Here is a 17080-nt window from a genome sequence, read left to right as displayed (position 1 = left end):
GCCTGGGTGTGGGGCTCAGAGGACACCGGGAGGTGAAGGTCTCCAGGAGGCTGCGTGCTGCTGAAATATTGGTTCTTTCACCGACTTTCCCTTGTGAGAAGGATGAGCAGGATTTACAAGGCAGGGCGGATTTGAACTGAAGCAGCCATTTGCGCAGAATAATTTCCCTTTCAAGTCCTAAATTCAGACTTTATGGCTTCCCCTGCTCCTTTGCCTCAGCCGCGTGCTCTCCCCCTGCTCCCAGTCGCACCTTGCAGGGCTTCTAACTGGGGGCTGCCCTGCTGGGTCTGAGGATTGGCGGCCACACCGGCGCTCCCAGCCTGGCAAATATAAATCAGGACACTTGTTCCAGCTTTTAATCCCACTGTGAGCCTGTATTTCAGGAGGAAATTCACCACCAAAGCAGGCAGTGAGAGCAGGGCTGTGCCGGGCCAGGCTGGGGGGCTTGGGGTTTTTGGGGCTGTGAGCAAAGACCCAGCCTGTTGGGGAGGAAACCCGACAGCCCACAGGATGAGGGCTCAGCTGCCTCGTGGCAAGCCCTGGCACAAAACCGCGGCTAATGCCTCGGCTCCTGGGACCGTCCAGGCTCCCCCTCCTCTCACACACCTGCAGAGGGATTTAAACCAAGTCTGTTATGAGGGTGGTCAGGAAATCCTCCAGAAGAATGTGCGAGGCTTTGAATAAGGATCCTCAGCGGCTCCAGAAGAAGGGCGGCAGGAGCAGGGCCTGCCCAGCTCAGCCTGCTCCCACCCGCTTTACCCGGGGCAGGTCTCTCAGCGGCCAGCAAGGACAAAGCCCCTTTTCCTATGAGGTTGTGGGGTGTGGGGGCTCCCCAGAGCTTCTTGTGTTGTGCTAAGCTCTGCAATTTATCGGTGTTAGTCAGGTTAATATGCTATAGCTTTGCATATTAATAATATCTTATTACGTTTGTTCTTAAGAGTGGTATCATGTTGAGGCAACGACGATTAATGGCACCTCGGTAATATTTACATATTTACATTATTAAAAAGCAATACGTCTTTTAGACAGCCCCGTGCATGGTCTAGAATTGCAGATGCTGCTCCTCAGCCTGCCGCAGCCTCCCCCCGGCCCTGTCCCACTCCCAGCGTCCCGGCCCAGTGCTCAGCAGGATCCGACAGCACCCAGGGGGATGTGGGCACCCACCGAGCAGAGCCCGGGGCTCCTGACACCCCCTCCTGTGCAGCCCCTGTCCGTATCCCTCCCGCCTGCCTCTGCGCCGCGGTCCCAGGGCAGGCCTTGGCTCCCTGAAACGTCTGAGCAAAGGGTGCCCAGAGCAGCCACCCGTTCCGAGGTGGGGCGATTTGGGGGACGGATGCTGTGGTGGGTCCCTTGGGTCCCTCCCTGGAGGCCGGACCCAGGAATGAAAGCTTCTCCCACGTCGCGCCCCCAGGGAAAGGCTCCGGAACTCATCCGGAGGCTCCCAGTCACCTCCACCGTCCTAAACTTAATTAAAGTTGCCAGCGTCTAATTAAACCACTTAATTAAGTGCCACATTGTCAGTAGGTAAAGATGGAGCAGACTTAATTATTTAACACAATGACACAGAAGAAAAAACCCACCTGAAACGCGTGACACGTCCGAGGTGGGCTGAGCGGCTCCGGGGCAGGGTGCCCAGGGTGCCCCACGGGGCCAGTCCCTGGGTGGGGGGATCCCACATGTCCCCCCCCCAGCCCATTTCTGCCTCCCTGCCTGCACGCCAGGCATGGGGTGACCGCAGACATGCTGCCGCTGTGTCCCCCCAGCACTGCCATGTGCCACCCCGTGGTGCCATCGGGCCGTGACCAGGCCACCTGCAGCTATTTCAAGTTTCTCCACAACAGGGACCTCTCCAATTTCCAATTTACTGCAGTGCCCTGCTGGGGACACCCCAGTGGGGTCAGTGCCGGCCCCTCATCATCCCACTGTCCTCCTGGATCACCCTTTAGGCTCCCGAACCCCGCAGCACAGGGGCTGCATCCTGGCCCCCTGGGATCGATGCTCCCCCAGGCTCAGTCCCTGCGCTCGGTGGCACCAGGGTGACGCTGCCCCTGCCCCAGAGCAGCACCCGCAGCCCCAGCAGCTGCTTTGTCCTATTTCTGTCCTCCTTCCAGAACTTTCCTGGCTAAATGCCGCTGCTGGTGGGATGATGTAACCCAGTGACTCCCAGGCTGGCATTCTGCGGGTGAGATTGATGGCAACGTCTCGTCGATAAATCCATACAGACCCCAAACCTGTGATGAACGTGCAGGAGGCAAAGGCAACGGTTAATATCTTCAAAATAGGCCCCAGAGCCTTCGAGTGCAGGCAAAAAGGAAAGAACGGTGACCCTTGTTAATCTTTTTATTGGCTCCAGCAGCTATTGGCACCTTTCGCTGGCCAGAAATTTGCAAGTCTTTGGGGAGCAATGATTTCACAGGCGGGGGCTCTGAGAGAGAGAAAAGAAATCCCTCTGCTCCTAAAATGGGACCATTCTTCCAGATGAAAATTGACATTTTGGTTTGAACTTCACGACCCCCAGTAATCACACTAATGGCCCTGGCTGGCCGGGGGCTGGCTGCGGCCAGGACGGACGGGCCGCGATGGATGGCTGGAAGCGGGCCGGGAGATGGGGACGGCTGAGGTGCTGACAGCCTGCTCCAGCTGGCCGAGGTGCTGTGGGTCATTGCTGACCTGCTCTGTGGACTCTCATCCGAATCAGGTTTGACCTCGGTTCCTGGCAAACCTTTGGGGAGGCAGCCGCTGGGAGAGCTTGGGGAGTGCTCTCGGCCATCCCGCACCAAGCCCCTGCCTCCCCTCCTCGCTCACTTTTTTAAGCAAACGCACGTCTCATGAACTCTTTCCTTGGAGGAAGGACGAATTGCTTGCTCCCTGCAGTAATCCCTAAAAACAAGAGGGAAGAAACCCAATACACCCTAAAGACTCCCTGAGCAGCCCCAGGCAGGTAACGTTGACTTCCAGGCGGAACAAGAGGAATTAATGCTGCCTGGCACTTAGCACGTCCCTTCCCTGAAAGGCTTGGCAGATATTTTGGCTGGGTTATTTTCAGCCCCTCGGGGTGTTTTCCCTGGGAACATGGGAGGCTCTCATCCCCCCTCTGGGGAACGGTCGCAGCCCTGGGCGGCTCAGGAGGGCCCAGACCCCGGCCAGGGCAGCTCCGCTCCTCCGGCACAGCCGAGGCTCCTGGCAAAGCCAAGTCCTGGCATCAGGTAAAAAACCTGGGATGGAAATCACGGCGGGTGGCATGCTGTTGTTACCCACCTGCATCGCGTAGCTGGGGTCAGGAAGCGGCTGTAAGTAAGGACGCAGGAGGGTCCTTCTATTTTCTAAATACCTCATTTAGTAGGTTAATATTCTATGTTATTTTAGGCCGCTTTCTTCATGCATCTGCCGCCCAAGCCTGTGCAGATGTTTTAGGATTCTTTAATCCTGACAAAGGACTTAGCGTTAAGGAAAAATGGGTTACATAAAGATCCTTATCTCCTTAAGGAAAAAAAAAAAAAAGCATGTTTGGGGCATATTGTGTACAAAACAAGCCTAAAATAGAGGCAGAACATCCCAGGGCCACTTACCAGACGTGCAGGTTGGATGATCTGGGTCTCGCCTGCCCGGAGCAGGCACACGGGACAGGTCCTTGTGCAGGCACAGGGCTCTGGCGTGGTGTGGGGAGATGCCGAGCCCTGCTCAGGGTGACGGCACCTTTTCAGCAGCCCCACAGCAGGGCTGCAGGTCGCAAGGAGCACCAGGAGGGCACCACGGCCGTGCTCTGGGCTCTCCGGTGCCTGCAGCTGCACCACAACTCATCACACCGCTGCTCAGCTCTCTGCTGCGGACAGGACTGCGGGAGTTTGCTCGGAGAGAGCTGTTCTCCTCGCCGCTGAGGGCTGGAAAGGTGACCCCAACCTGTCTGTCTGCCCCAGCCCCGAGCTGCCCGAGGTTCCCGCCTGGCGTACAGTATTTCAGCCTGTAAAATTGACAAAGTTCTCGCATTTTCGTGACTCTCGTGATTGATCCAGCCCATGTAAATTACAAAAAGGAGTTGCAATCCTCTGGGGTCTGACGCAGAATATCAAAAGAGCATGGGCTCATGCTGCTTTAATTAAAACTTAGTTTAATTAAAAACCTTGAGAGCTTTATTAGACTCAGTAATTGATTTAATTTTCTTGTGGAATTCTATTACAAAACACTTCCAAGCACGCTGGCTTTGGGATCCCGGCCCCAGGACCGTCCTCCTCCCTGATCGGTGCCTCTGCCCTCTCCAAGGGATGGGGGACACACATATGAGGTCCTTGGCCAACAGAACCAAGCTTTTGGCTCTCGGGGGGCATTTCCACTCAGTGAGGGACAGTGGATGCACCACAGAGAAGCCTTTCTGGCCAGGACACGGGGAATCAAACTGTAAAATAATAATAATAATATAAAAAAAAAGCAGCACACAATGATTGTCTGATCTATATTTATTTCATAACATCCAGAATTAATAGGATACAGGAGTTAAAGCAACCATGGCAACTGAATGCAGAAAGGGCTGTCCTTGTAAATAAATGAATTCATAAATAACTCACAAGTGCTGATATAGAAAGTCATGGGAATCTAATGCAATGCTAATGCAATTCAAGCCTTCCCTTTTTTGCATGCGGTATTATAATACGAGGTGCGCCATGCTTTGCTCTGTGCTACAAGTGTCATTCTTAAGATAATAGAACTTGCTAATTGTACCCGGAGCCAGGCTGTGATTGATGAGGGCTTTGGTTTTTTTCTCTTCTCCATGTTCTCACCAGCAAAGTCCTGCTAAGTTACGGGCTGGTCTGCTGGCGACAGACAAGGGAAGTTAGGGAGAAAGGAGTGCGATTTGCCCCGCTGTGCATCCCGAGCTGGGCACTGTGGGGTCCCCTCCCGGCTCTGCCAAGGCAGCGGTGCAGGCACTGGCATCAGGCAGTGGGGCTGCCACCTACGTGGCTTTTGGGGTGTTTATTGGGGTCACTTTACTTACCAGATCTGACTCTCATACCTTGAAAAATGCAGGCACACAGCTGAGAAATAGGTAAATATGGCCACTGAGCGGACTTCCGTGTTCCATTTTCGGAAGAAATGTTCTCAGCTCTTATTCCTCTGCTCCCTGCAGTGATAAAATGATATTTCTTATTGCAGGAGGTGCAGTTTGTCATGGAGACCCACATTTCCCCAGTTTGGAGGTAATTATAAGGAGAGGGGCAGTGCTCCAATCTTACAGCAAAATCAGCTTTGACCATTGCAGTAGTTTTCCCCCATTTGGAAATATACTGTTATTAAATACGGATATAATTGAAGATGGTTTTGCCTTATAAATCCTTTGTTCCTTTTTTCCTGATCCTTTTTATTGATAAGGATGCTGCTGCTGTAATGATGCTGGAAAGTCATTTTCTCCTTTGCAGGACGTAGTCTGAACATAAGCAAGGTCAAAAAGACTCCCGACACGTGCTGAGCACCAGAAGTTTCTCTCAGCCTCCAGCAAGGCATTTCTCTGCGTCGGGGCCGAACTCTTCCTTGGACACCGTGGGCAGCCGGTGCCACTTCCCGTGAGAACGCAGCGGCAAAATCCAGCCGGACAGAGGGAGCAGTTCGCCCAACACGAATGCAAGAGTTTGTTTTACCCCCAGGAGCCAAAGAGGTGGAGATGGCTCAGGGGCCAGGGAGGATGCACGGGGTCCTTCCCTCCTGCACCTCGCTCCCATCTCACACCTTTGGTACTCCAGGAGGGACGGGACGGGACGGGGCAGGACAGGACAGGACAGGACAGGACACCCCCACCACCGTGGGGCTGAGGACAGAGGTGAGCACCTGCTGTTGATGATGTTTGTTTGCTTCTTTGATTGTTTCCCTTCCCCTGCTTCTGCCCTGTGGCTCCTCCACAGGGGCAGTGTGGTGGCCACACTCACCCCCCCAGTCCCTCTGTGCCCCCCTGGTCCCTCTGTGCCCCCCCGGTCCCTCTGCGCCCCCAGCCCTGCGGTGACAGCAGGGCCCAGGGCTGCTCCGTGCAGGCTGCGGTGCTGTGCTGGGGTTTGGACTCATCCGGTCACCTGGTGATTTCAAAACAGTAATCAGAAGGGGAAAAAAATAGGAAAAGAAAAGAACTCTTGCAATAATTTACCTTCCAACAGCGTGGACGCATTTTGTGCACCCTGATGGAAAGCACTGGAGGATTCCTGACGCAGTGGACCCCCTAGCGCTGGAAAAGCTGCCATCGCAGCTAATCCCGGCGAGTGGTGGGTTTGGGCACTGACTGATGCCCTGTAATGATGCTTAAGAAATACAGGCAAACTCCGCTTTCCATTGATCTCAGAAAAATGAATGCTGTCTCTAAATTTGACGTTTAGCCAATGCACGGAGTAGATGGCTCCATTGATTCGCATCGGAGGGACGGAGGCGGGGGGAGCTCAGGGAAACACACCTTTGGCAAGCAGAGGTTTGTCTCCGCTCTCTCCTGTCACTCTCCATCTTTCCCAAGCGCCTGCCCTTTTCCAGAGGGGAACGGAGAGCAGGGGGCAGACAAGGGGGCTTTGGCATTTTTAAGCTTGAATGCAGGTGGGGGGAGATGGAAAACTGAGGCTTAAGCATCTGGAGAGGGACTTAAAAAGAACTGGCTGGGGTAACAGTGAGAGTCTGCCTGGGCGTCTTGGGGTCATAGGTGTTTTTCCCTCACCATCTGTATTTCTCCAGGAAATTGTTGGGGAATGATGGAGTGGGAGCTGCTCTGCATCTTCTGGCTGCGGAGCTCGGCCTGAGCCCTCTCCCCAGGGCCCCGGGGCGGCCGGTAGCATGCAGCTGCTGGAGGTGCCGGCTGTGGCCCTGCAAACTCCCTGCCCCAAAGCCCTTCTGATCTAAGTGCTGGTGTGGTGCTGGGCGCCCACCTGGGGTGTCCGAATCCCTCTGAAAATAGTGCACCTGTCCCAGCTCTGCTGCTGACCCAGGGGCCAGGTTGCTGATGTTAAAATGACCTCAGAGCAGATCGATCCCGGCTCAGACCTGATGGATCTATGCAATGTGCTTAAGAGGACCCGCCCGCTACCACCATGATACGAACTGGGACACGTTATTAAGGAATCGAAACCCGAGGAGCTGAGATTCCCAGAGAAAATGTTTCCTTTGCCCTGAAATGCCACCCTCCTGCTTCTCGAGGCGACGCGGTGCCCTGAAAGGGCTTTGCATGCCCCCCGACCGTGCCCGCCAGCCCCCCGCTTCCCACGGGAGGTATGGGCTGGGTCTGGGACAATGCCGCATGCTTCCCCTAGGCCTAGCCTACTGATGAACAGAAGGCAGTACTGACACTTCTCTGCGAGAGTTTTCTGCATAATTGGCAGTTCTGACACCAGCCGGGTCGGGGCTAGCCAGCATGATGCAGCAACAAGCGTTGGCAGGAGGCCTGTCCCTGGCAAAGTGGCCAATTCTATTTTCATTTGTTTTAGAGACAGTTCCTCTCCCACCATATGTGTGCAGCTGGCTCCCGCCCCAGCCCCCGGAGGTCAGCAGGAATCTTTCCATGACTCCAGCGTCTCCAGAATAACCACTGCCTGTTCCCCGGCCGTGGGGGGGAAGCTGGGCTGGGAAAGCTGCGTGTTTCGCTACGTTATCCGGGCAGTTAAGTGTCCCCACTGCAGAGCAATGCACATTTTTTTATGTGTATCAAATTTGGGGGGGTTCACTGGCATCCCACCCACACCAGCATGAGCCTTTCTCTTTGCATGCTGTTCCACGTGGCGGGGGAGCCCCCACGAGCTGTTTGTGGGGGCAGAGGGAAGGAGGCTGTCCCAAAACCCACCGAGCATCCCCCAGGCTCGCCTCCTGTTTAGTGTCATGAAGGCTCGTGGCAGCAGTGGGCAGACTGCTTATCATGCCAGAAAACATGCTGATGTGTCACGTATATTGAATACATCAACCGTTACTGTCTCACCATGCCTCACGTGAACCGTGTATCATTTATTTCTTTACAAACTGCAGACTGGTCTGGTTTTATATTTCACAAGTCACCTCTAAAATATATACGTATAAAAGCGTTACAGGAGCTAGGACTCCTGCAGGGAAACCACAGTGCACTGCAACCTCACCATCTGTGCTTGTCATTGGTACCTGGCACTGCTGTGCCCAGCTCTGCAGTGAGGAGGGAGAGGCGTGCTGCAGGCGGCTGTGTTCGTCGGGGCGTGCTGATGCATGGACTCCACTCCTTCCCTCTGCTCCCTCCGTTTACGCTGCTGCCGGACCCTGAATAACCCCACAAGCTCCGCAGCCCCGCTGCCCTGCCGGGGAGCCCGGGGCTCTGAGTGCCACGGGGGTTGCACACCGGTAGGGCAGTGCTGCAGAAGTGGGAATCGGTTCCGCTTTCTGCCACTTATATTTTTATTTGATTAGTCTAATACACTGCGTTATTATTTACCACATGCAAATCTCTTCCAGCTGATTAAAACTGGCATTTAAACTAAGAGATCAGATCTGGAAAGAAGTAATAAGGCAAAATTATTTCACAAGGATTTGCAGGGTGGATCGATTATGTTTAAAATTTAAGGTCCAGACTTGACCCTAAATCTCCTTTAAGGAAAAGGAAAGAATTAATTCCTCAGTTTGTTATATTTCAGCTTTACAGACCGGTTCAGCAAAACCCAAGGGAATTTGCACAAGATGCCGTTGGTTTTGGATGGTGTTTTTGGATGTGACAGGTTGCCAGCAGTGAATGCTGGCTTGAAAATATCCCGTTAACATGTTTATTATCTTTAAGACCTCTGAAACTATGGCTATCTATATGGCTATAGACTTACTGTGCAGGTAGTTGTTTCTGGGTCACTGGAGGAAACTTGTTAGCTACCTTTCTGGATATACTTTTCAGCATGCAGGTTTACAGATTTATGCTGGTGGCCAAACAGTACTAGGTGCTATACATATATAAATGTACACACCACCCCTGTTTCAAAGAAAAGCTTTCAGAAATGTAAAGCTAGCCACTGGAGGCTATATATTGCAGAAAGGGAAAAAAAAGAGAGAGAGGAAGAGGAAGAGTATTGCAATAATGAATTAATTCCCACAGTAGCAATATGGGCATTGTTATTTTTTGTAAAACAGATGTAGAAAGGTTGCAGACCAAATAAGGGTCTGATTTTCAGAGGTCCAGGTATTTTACAGGGTTGAATACCTTACAGCCTCCTTCAAATGAACCTCTACATGAGAACGTCTCCATAAAACCTTGCTTACGCTTGCAAAAATCAAATGTTTAGCTCTCCACAAGTAATAGTATTGAAAGCTTTTTCTAGACAGGGGTCAGAAAGTGCAGATCCATTCTAAGTGCAAAAGGATGGAGCTAAAGGACATCTCGATATTAGAGGGTTGTTACTCCAGCTCCAGCCTAAACGACTTGACTGAGGCCAAAGTGTGAAGCGGTGCCAGCAAGCAGGACTGGAAGTCGCAGTCCCTTGCCTTGTGTTCAGAGCAAAAGATCATGTTCACAAAATGAGCAAGAAATGTGGAGCGAATGTCTACATTGAACTGTTTCACCTCTTAAGTCATCTCAGATTGAAATGGGATTGCCTCAGTGGACTAACGTTAAAGCCATGCATCCAGACAAGATCTATCCATGAGAGATGTTTTAGGTTTTTACTGAAAAGAAGTCTCCCCCAAAAATGGGACTAAAAAGATGTTTCCATTATAAATGTTTGTGATAACTCGGCTGCTACTTTTTTCCCTCAGCCTAGCAAGCATTTCTTGCATTCTTGTCTTAGCACACTACCTTAGCGGCTCTTCATGTGCAGCACCATAGTAATTTATCATTACCCAGTCTCCAAATTATTCTAGTGTTGATTAAATTAGTAAATGCAATCACAATCTGAAGCAAGTTAATTGAGAGAATTTATTTGGCCCTGACAGTTTTATGCATGTTTGATTAAGTATTATAAGGTTTGTTTTTGATTTTGCATAATTTAACTTTAAATCCTGCACTGGGGGGGGCCATCAACTATTAATGACTGAAATAAACTCTTTTAAGATGCATATATTTATGATTTATTTCTAAACGCAATATCTTCCAGATTTTTTTTGTTCTGTTGCCAAAGTGACAAATATGTTTAAAGTAATATTTTGAGCAATTCGGTCCATGCTATAAATCTCATGAAATGTATACAATTCATTAAAAGTTTTGAAAGAAGTACAAGTTAGCATTTATATTGCAACAAGTGACATATAAATGTGTATGTTTGTCTTCGAAGCGTGCCATAAAATATATCAGCGCTGGCTGGCCGCTGTGACTAGTACTAATGGCCCGCTCTCTGGGCTGATGATAAGTTTCATCACAAATCTTCAACGCTGTCAACACAAAACTGTTCAATCAACAGGAATATGAGTTGTGTCTTTAGTAAAATTAGCACAGGCAAGAAATACAACCGAGAGCCCCGCTGGAGTGCTGTGGGCGGGTTCTCTTCGGGCTGCACCACAAGCATTTGCTTAGGACCTCACCTCTTTGAATGTCAAAGCTTCAATTCATGCCTGACCCGGGGACTGTATATTTTTTAAGATGATACACATTTATTTAAGCAGTGAAGTGGTCAATGTATTTCAGGCTGAATAGTGCCGCCTTGCTTTTTGTCATCCCGACCTAAGAAATGAAAAGGGTCGGTCTCAGCACTGATGTTGCGGTGTCACCCCCTTGTGCTTGTGTACGGGTTTTGGGTTGGGCAGCGGAGTTCTCTGGGTGTTCCTGGAGGCAATGGCAGACCTTGCCTGCCTGGAGCAGTTCCTGTGGGAAGCCCGGAGCCCCCTCTGCAGCGCTCGCATTCAGCAGCATCCCCATCGTTCTCCAAGCCAAGCTGGAAAGATCTAAGTACCCTCATAATGCTGTTGCTTGGGCTGAAATTCCCATCCCTGGCTCCCTGTTCCAGGCAATGGTGGAGCGAAATAAATGAAACGTGGCTCTCATGCTAATCTTAGTCGCCGAACAGATGTTCCCATTTCGTGCTACCGGGAAAATGCATCAGCTCCGCACCTCCCCTTCTCCCTCCCGCCAGAAGGTACGTGGGAGAACAGAAATGGGCAATTTACGAGGAGAAAACCCCGCACCTCGCCTTGGCTGTAATTTTCCCTCGCTGTACATCCAGCACCTCGGGCCCCTCGTTGTGTTTGCGGAACAAAAACGCTCTGCGGGGCGGAGGCTGCTGCGAGCGAGCAGGGAGCGCCCAGAGCGGGGCGCGTGCGTCGGAGCCAGTTGGTGCGCTCGGAGGTATTTGGCCTCGTGCCTTCAACTGCCTGTGCAGCGCGGCACGGCTTATTGCTGGCAGATGGCTCGCGTTATTATTATTTAATGTTTTTCCACCGCGATAATGCCTAGATGGCAAGTGGGGCAGGGGGCCAATAAAAAAAAAATTTAAAAAAAGTGTGTTTTGTGTTCTTTCCATTACAGAAAGTAATTCCTAATTAAATCTAAAGGGAAACAAAAGGGAGGATGTGTTGGTTTTTTTTTTTCCTTCTTTTTATTTCGCCTCTGACCTGTCCTCCCCCTGTGTGTGTTTTAGGAACTTTTGGTGTCTTTTTGGCGTCTTTTTGGCCTCCCCAGAAGCCTGGGTCGCTCACACCGTGACTAACAACCTGGCTCCTCCGCGCCTGCCCGAACCACCCCGAGGGGCTCGGTGCTCCGGGGGCAGCTCCGCCCCGTCCCGGTGCCCCCCCCCCCCCCGAGGCCTAGGCCCGGTCCCCGCGGCCTGAAGCCTGCCAGGCCTCGTTGCCATGGCGACGCGCCGCCCTTCCCGCTTCCGCCTTGCGGGCGCTGCGTGATGACGCCATCACCGCGCGCCGTCCCGGCCGCTCCCTCCCCGTCGCCGCCGCCGCCGCCGCTGCGGGCCGGAACCGGAGCGCGGCCGCTCCCCGCACATGCGCAGTGCGGCGCCCGCCACTAGGCCCGGGCCCGCCGTCAGCCCGGGCCCGGGACGCTCGGGCTCGGCGGCCGCAGCCCGGCGGGAGGCCATGGGCACGGCGGTGAGTGCGGGACGGGCCGGCGGGGCAGGGCCGGGGGAAGCGGGGAGGCACCGGGGGGGGCACGGGGAGGCACCGGGGGAGGCCGCGGCCCCTTCCTGAGGCGCTGCCGGGGGATGCGGGGGTGTGCCGGTGTGCCCCGGCCTCTCGTTGTTGGTGGAGGAGGAGGAGGGCCGGGAGCCCGCCCGGCGGTCAGACCCCGAAGGTCCCCCGCTAAAAGCGGCCGCGGGGCCCCGGGCAGCGGCAGCGCGGCTCCTGCTGCCCGCACCGAAGTCCTTCGGGGCATGGGCATCGGCAGGGGCAGGGTGCTGTGGGGCAGGAAGGCCCCAACGGAGCCCCCGAGCAGCGGGCGGCCTGCCGCCTTCCTCCCCTACGGGCTGGGCCCGCTCCTGGGCCCGTCCCGTTCTTAACGCTCGGCAGCGTGTGCTCGCCGCGGTGTTCGGTGTTGGCCTAGGTGAGCGCTTCCGCGATGAAAGGAAGCGACCTGCGGGGGTTCCTTCCCTGTAATTTTCTCGTACCTCTCTTTGTTTTTGGCACGGGCTAGGTGATTCTGTCCGACGTGCATCAGTAAGCTGCAATATATTGGTTACCGAGTCGTGCTTCTGAAAATCGTTGTGAGGTTAAAAAAATCATGCTTGGAGGCAGACCTTGCGATTCTGAACTTGTTAACGCACAAAATGAGCAAACTGCAACCTAATCTCTCCTTTTATCTTTTAGATCAACTCATGTGTAGGATGTTGTGGGTCTGTGAAGCGCCTTAGCCGTTTCTTTCCCTCCTCCTAGAAGGCCGGGGGTCTCAGGAAAGCCGCGCTTTTTTATCGCAAGAATTAAGTGGCACCCGGGAACAGCAGCGGATTATCGACCTGCTGGGTGGATGGCAGCGCCATTAGCAATGTAATACTTCAGAAAGTTTCCTATTTGCACAGCATCCCTCTGTTTGTGGCTGGCACGGTGTTGGCGTTTGAGTTTACCTGAAGATACCAAGCTCCCAGAGGCTGTTTGTTTATGTGGTGGGCACAGCAAATGTGAACCAGTCGCTGCTGTTCACACCAAATAAGTTCTGGAGCTGAGCAGTTCTCTCAGATTCACCTATTGAAGGTTTTGGCAGAGAGAACCTGAACTCCTCTTTAAAACTGATCAGACGCGAGGCCGGCGTGCTGAGTTTGCCCCAGAAACCGTAGCTTATGCCCGTGGGGGTTGTGCTCCGCTGCTCAGGCGTGGTCTCGCCGAGTGCTTTCTTGTGTTCGCACTGATTTCTCCGTGGCTTCTCAGGGAGTCAGGATAAGTAGCTGTGCCGGAGTTTGCTGGAAACGATAAGCTGCCTTCATGTCCCAGTAAAAGAGGTTGTAAGAAGAGGCGGTGTTACCAGAAATGCAATGCTCTAAGTCCCCAGTATATGAATTTTTAACTTATCTTGTTAGTTTATTCCTCCGAAAGCATCTCTGAAGACAGACACTGAGCAGCTGATGCACAGCACGTGGCAGGCATGCTCCGCTGCACGCTCCAGGCACAAAGCTGTTGTCCTTAAGCAGTGTTGGGTTAGCGTCTGACCGCCTTATATGCCTTGCAAAATACATCCGTGTAACATACTTCCGAGCTACCGAGCATTTCCTCTTCACCGGCAGGAAATTATGGCAAGGAGGCACTTAAATTACACGGGTCGTTTTGGTAGTTGAGAACAGACCTCAATTATCACAATTCCTTAATCATAAGTTAACTCTTACTCCTTTTCATTAGCTCGGTTTGTGTAGAGCCAACAGATTCCTTTTCTCTGTTACGGAAATTTTAGGTAATTAAACCTGGGACCTTGCAGAAGTGCTCAGAGCTGTTATTTCCACGCCTCTGTAATTTGAGGCAGGGAGCAGTGAAAAGATTTACTCAGTGGCACACGTTGCTGCAGAGAAGGTTTTTGTTATCAAACTACAGTTGCCTTTAGCCTTAACGTTTACCCTGTGATTAGTTTAGTTAGTAACAACAACAACAAAAAAAACTGAATTAACTTTTAAATTGCTCTCATTTTAACAGTGATAGGATCTCTTGTTCAACAAAGGTCTGAGTGCCTGGGTGTGCGAGGAGGCTGGGGAAGTCCCTGTTGTTCTCCAGCATTATCTGATGAGTGCATTGTCATTTCATAATTCCCGGAATTTGGCACATCCTAAGCCTGGGGTGAAGCAGAGAGCAGCTAACAGGCTGCCGCTCATCACTCCGATAACAACAGTGGGCGTGTGGAAGGATGTTAAGATGGTAAATTCTAAACACTCCAGAAGATCAAGATATTTCATGTGTCTCTGCAGGTCACAACAGGAGAAATAAACTGTTGGGTATCTTTGAGGTGCTGGCTTGTCATTGGGTGCAAGAACACCGGGACCGCAAGGCTCATCTGAGCAGGGGAGGCGCATCCTGTAGAGTGTGAAAAACACGATTGCCTCATTGTTCGTGCTGTGGGACCTTCCATTATTTTCGGTTTGTTTATTCGGTGAAGCTTTGCCAGGATCTGCAGTGGGCAGAAATGTAGAAGCACGGCCATGTCTGGGCCGTAGAACTCGCTTGCAAAAGCACTTGGAGAACTTCTTCAGAAACAAAACAACAGAAAACTGATCCAATGCAAACGCACACATTAATATTACTTTTTGCGTTGGTGGGCTGTTGCAGGACTTCTGTCTGATTAAGAAGAGCCCTAATTAGCCAGGATAGTTCCGGAACAAAGCTCCCTTCTTTCCTCCATTGGCACTGTAAGGCTTGTAACAGGTTATAGCTGGTGCTGCTGCTTGGGTGCTTCTGGGGATGTGCCTGGGTGATGACAAACGGAATTGTTGCTGCATGTCTGTCTGGTGAGCTGTAAGGTGTTAGCAAGGTTGTTGTAAGCGAAGACGTGGAGTTGTGCAAGGCAGCTGTATGTAACCGCCGAGCTGCGGAGCGTCTGTCCTGCCGTGCGTCCCCCTGCTGGGGCTACTTAAACGTGTTTTCCTTCTCTGCCTTCCTGCAGGTCCCTTCCTTCCTGGAAACTCAGCAAAGAGTTAGCGTTCCCAGGCTGTTGGAGCTCTTCCGTGTTAACGGATGATATTTGCTATGTGCCCTGTAAGTCCTGCCCTGGGACTCGGTGAGCGGTGGGGTGCCCGATGCCTGTAATCCCCATTCCCCGCCGGGTCCGCTCGTTCCACGGCCCCCACACGACCTGCCTGCATTCGGCCTGTGGCCCGGTGAGGACCACTCACTTGGTGCGCACCAAGTACAACAATTTCGACATCTATCTGAAATCCCGATGGATGTACGGATTCATCCGTTTCCTGCTGTACTTCAGCTGCAGCCTGTTTACCTCCATCCTCTGGGTGGCACTCTCGATCTTGTTTTGCCTTCAGTACCTTGGCATCCGGATCTTTCTGCGTTTCCAGTACAAACTCTCCATCATCCTCCTCTTACTGGGGCGAAGGCGGGTAGACTTCAGCCTCCTGAATGAACTGCTCATCTACGGAATTCATGTGACCATGCTGCTAGTGGGGGGGCTGGGATGGTGCTTCATGGTATTTGTGGATATGTAAATAAACCAAGCGCATGTGGGCTAAGAAGGTGACTTTTCTTCTACCCCCAAATGTGTCAATTATCCTCTTTTCTTTTTTATATAAATTAATTTATTTATCAGTGCTACTTTTTATTGATAAATTAATGTACTTGTCTCTGGAACTTGTATTTTTTTTTTTGAGGGTTAAGGTGCCATTTCGATTATCGAAGTGCAACACTTGATTGGGTGTTTTTTCTTTGCGTAGTGCAAGTTAATAGACACTTCTTCTTGTCCGTAGGCGCCTGCGTTTGCTGCTGTTCCTGTAAAAAAGCAGTGGTTTTTCTGGAGGGAAAGAAGCCAGATAACTTTGCGCCCCACGCTCTGAATTGGTCTTCACCCTTTTTAAAAAAAAAAAATGTTCTTCCATGTCTCAGGCATGTAACGTGTATCCTGTTTGACCAGTGCTGTCCTTTCTCTGTGTAGTTTGCTTTTTGCATATTCCCAACTAAGAATACAGGGCCAAATTCAACAGACTGGTTTTGTTTCTTTGTTTTTGTTTTGTTTGTTTGTTTGTTTGTTTTGTTTTTTTTAAGTTTTATGCGAGACTTGCATTCAACACTGTATCGTTTTGTTCGCTTTACTGTGATTTGGATGGTTTTGTCCTTTTCAGGCAGTTAGTGCTGAGCAATTGGAGTCTTCCCCCCGGCAGAGCGAATCCACTGGAGTGAGGGGAGCAGAGTTCAGTGTCAGTGCTCTTGAAATTCCCAGTCGTAGCAAAGACGTTATCATCTTGCAGCGATTCTGGGAACCCTTTGCGGTGGTCCTTAGCGTTCAGATCTTGGTGGTTGGTTCTGTTTTTCCCTGGATTGAGTAGCTGCGGTCTCCTCACAGAGGTGCTCCTGTCTTACGGAGCGCAGCGGGGTGAGGCTGGCTGACCTAGGAGAGCTTGAAAGCGTTGTGCTGTCTGCAGTGGCAGCGGTGGTTCTCCACAGTTACAGAAAACACCCCTACCTTTGTGGCAGTGCGCCTGGAGAGCTTTGCTAGCAGCCGAGGCAGAGAATTAAGCATTAAGCTTGGTTTTAATGGTCTCGGTCTAAGATCTCAGACTGTTCCTCTGCAGTCAGTTAAATAACTCTGTATTTACGGAGACCAGAACCTGTTCTAAAGTTCATTTTGATTCTGTTTTATATGGTTTGGTTTTGTTTCTTGTAATGGAATATTGCTCTTTTTCTTTAAAGAACTGCTAAAAACCAGTTGGTAAAAATGAGACCCTCCTTTTTTTCCCCCTGAAATCATTGGAGTCAATCGCAGTAGAATAAGCAAGACTGGAGGTACGTGACCGTTCCCTAACGATCTTCGCTTTGCCATAGGAGTGTGGGTGAGAACAAAGTCAGCGTGCGCCCAGGGGAGGCCACTCAATATTTCAGCCTGTGAGTGTTTTCAGTGCGCGTAGTGGAGCCTTTTGCTGACATACTTTGATTTGCAGGCTTACAGATGCAAAATAGGGAAGCTTCTGTCTGAAGCCCTAAGCTAAAGCAAAACCAGAAATTATCTCATTATCGAGCATTACGGATAATGCAGTCTGAACACACAGAGCTGAAT

The 17080-nt window shown here is 51.5% G+C and overlaps 1 protein-coding gene and 1 long non-coding RNA gene across 4 annotated transcripts in view; both read left to right on the top strand.

The window, feature by feature from the left end:
• LOC106040641 (uncharacterized) overlaps nt 1–10821 on the top strand; it is a 28060-nt gene extending 17239 nt beyond the window's left edge. Inside the window, exons 3-4 of one of the 2 annotated variants that reach the window (XR_010826066.1) lie at nt 5412–5809; nt 6697–10821. This is a non-coding gene — a long non-coding RNA (uncharacterized lncRNA). Of the gene's footprint in view, nt 1–5411 lie in introns of both variants that reach the window. The other variant, XR_010826065.1, reaches the window with a different exon arrangement.
• A 974-nt stretch (nt 10822–11795) lies between these two features.
• Nucleotides 11796–16011, top strand: TMEM250 (transmembrane protein 250). Of its 2 annotated transcripts, XM_066980702.1 has the most exons (3): nt 11796–11982; nt 12697–12873; nt 14966–16011. In XM_066980702.1, exon 3 carries the CDS (start codon nt 15099–15101, stop codon nt 15516–15518), a length of 420 nt encoding a protein of 139 aa, XP_066836803.1. In that variant the 5' UTR covers nt 11796–11982; nt 12697–12873; nt 14966–15098; the 3' UTR covers nt 15519–16011. The 2 variants fall into 2 exon arrangements, with proteins under 2 accessions (XP_066836803.1, XP_066836804.1); XM_066980703.1 differs by lacking the exon at nt 12697–12873.
• Nucleotides 16012–17080: the final 1069 nt, after the last annotated feature.

Source organism: Anser cygnoides, chromosome 20, assembly GCF_040182565.1.
Source record: "Anser cygnoides isolate HZ-2024a breed goose chromosome 20, Taihu_goose_T2T_genome, whole genome shotgun sequence".
Taxonomy (NCBI): domain Eukaryota; kingdom Metazoa; phylum Chordata; class Aves; order Anseriformes; family Anatidae; genus Anser; species Anser cygnoides.
Note: the sequence above shows the minus strand (reverse complement) of the source record. Positions and strands in the feature narration are given on the sequence as shown.

Excerpts from the sequence above, each read along its gene's own strand:
- TMEM250 (XM_066980703.1), top strand. The coding sequence starts at position 15,099 with ATGCCTGTAATCCCCATTCCCCGCCGGGTCCGCTCGTTCCACGGCCCC.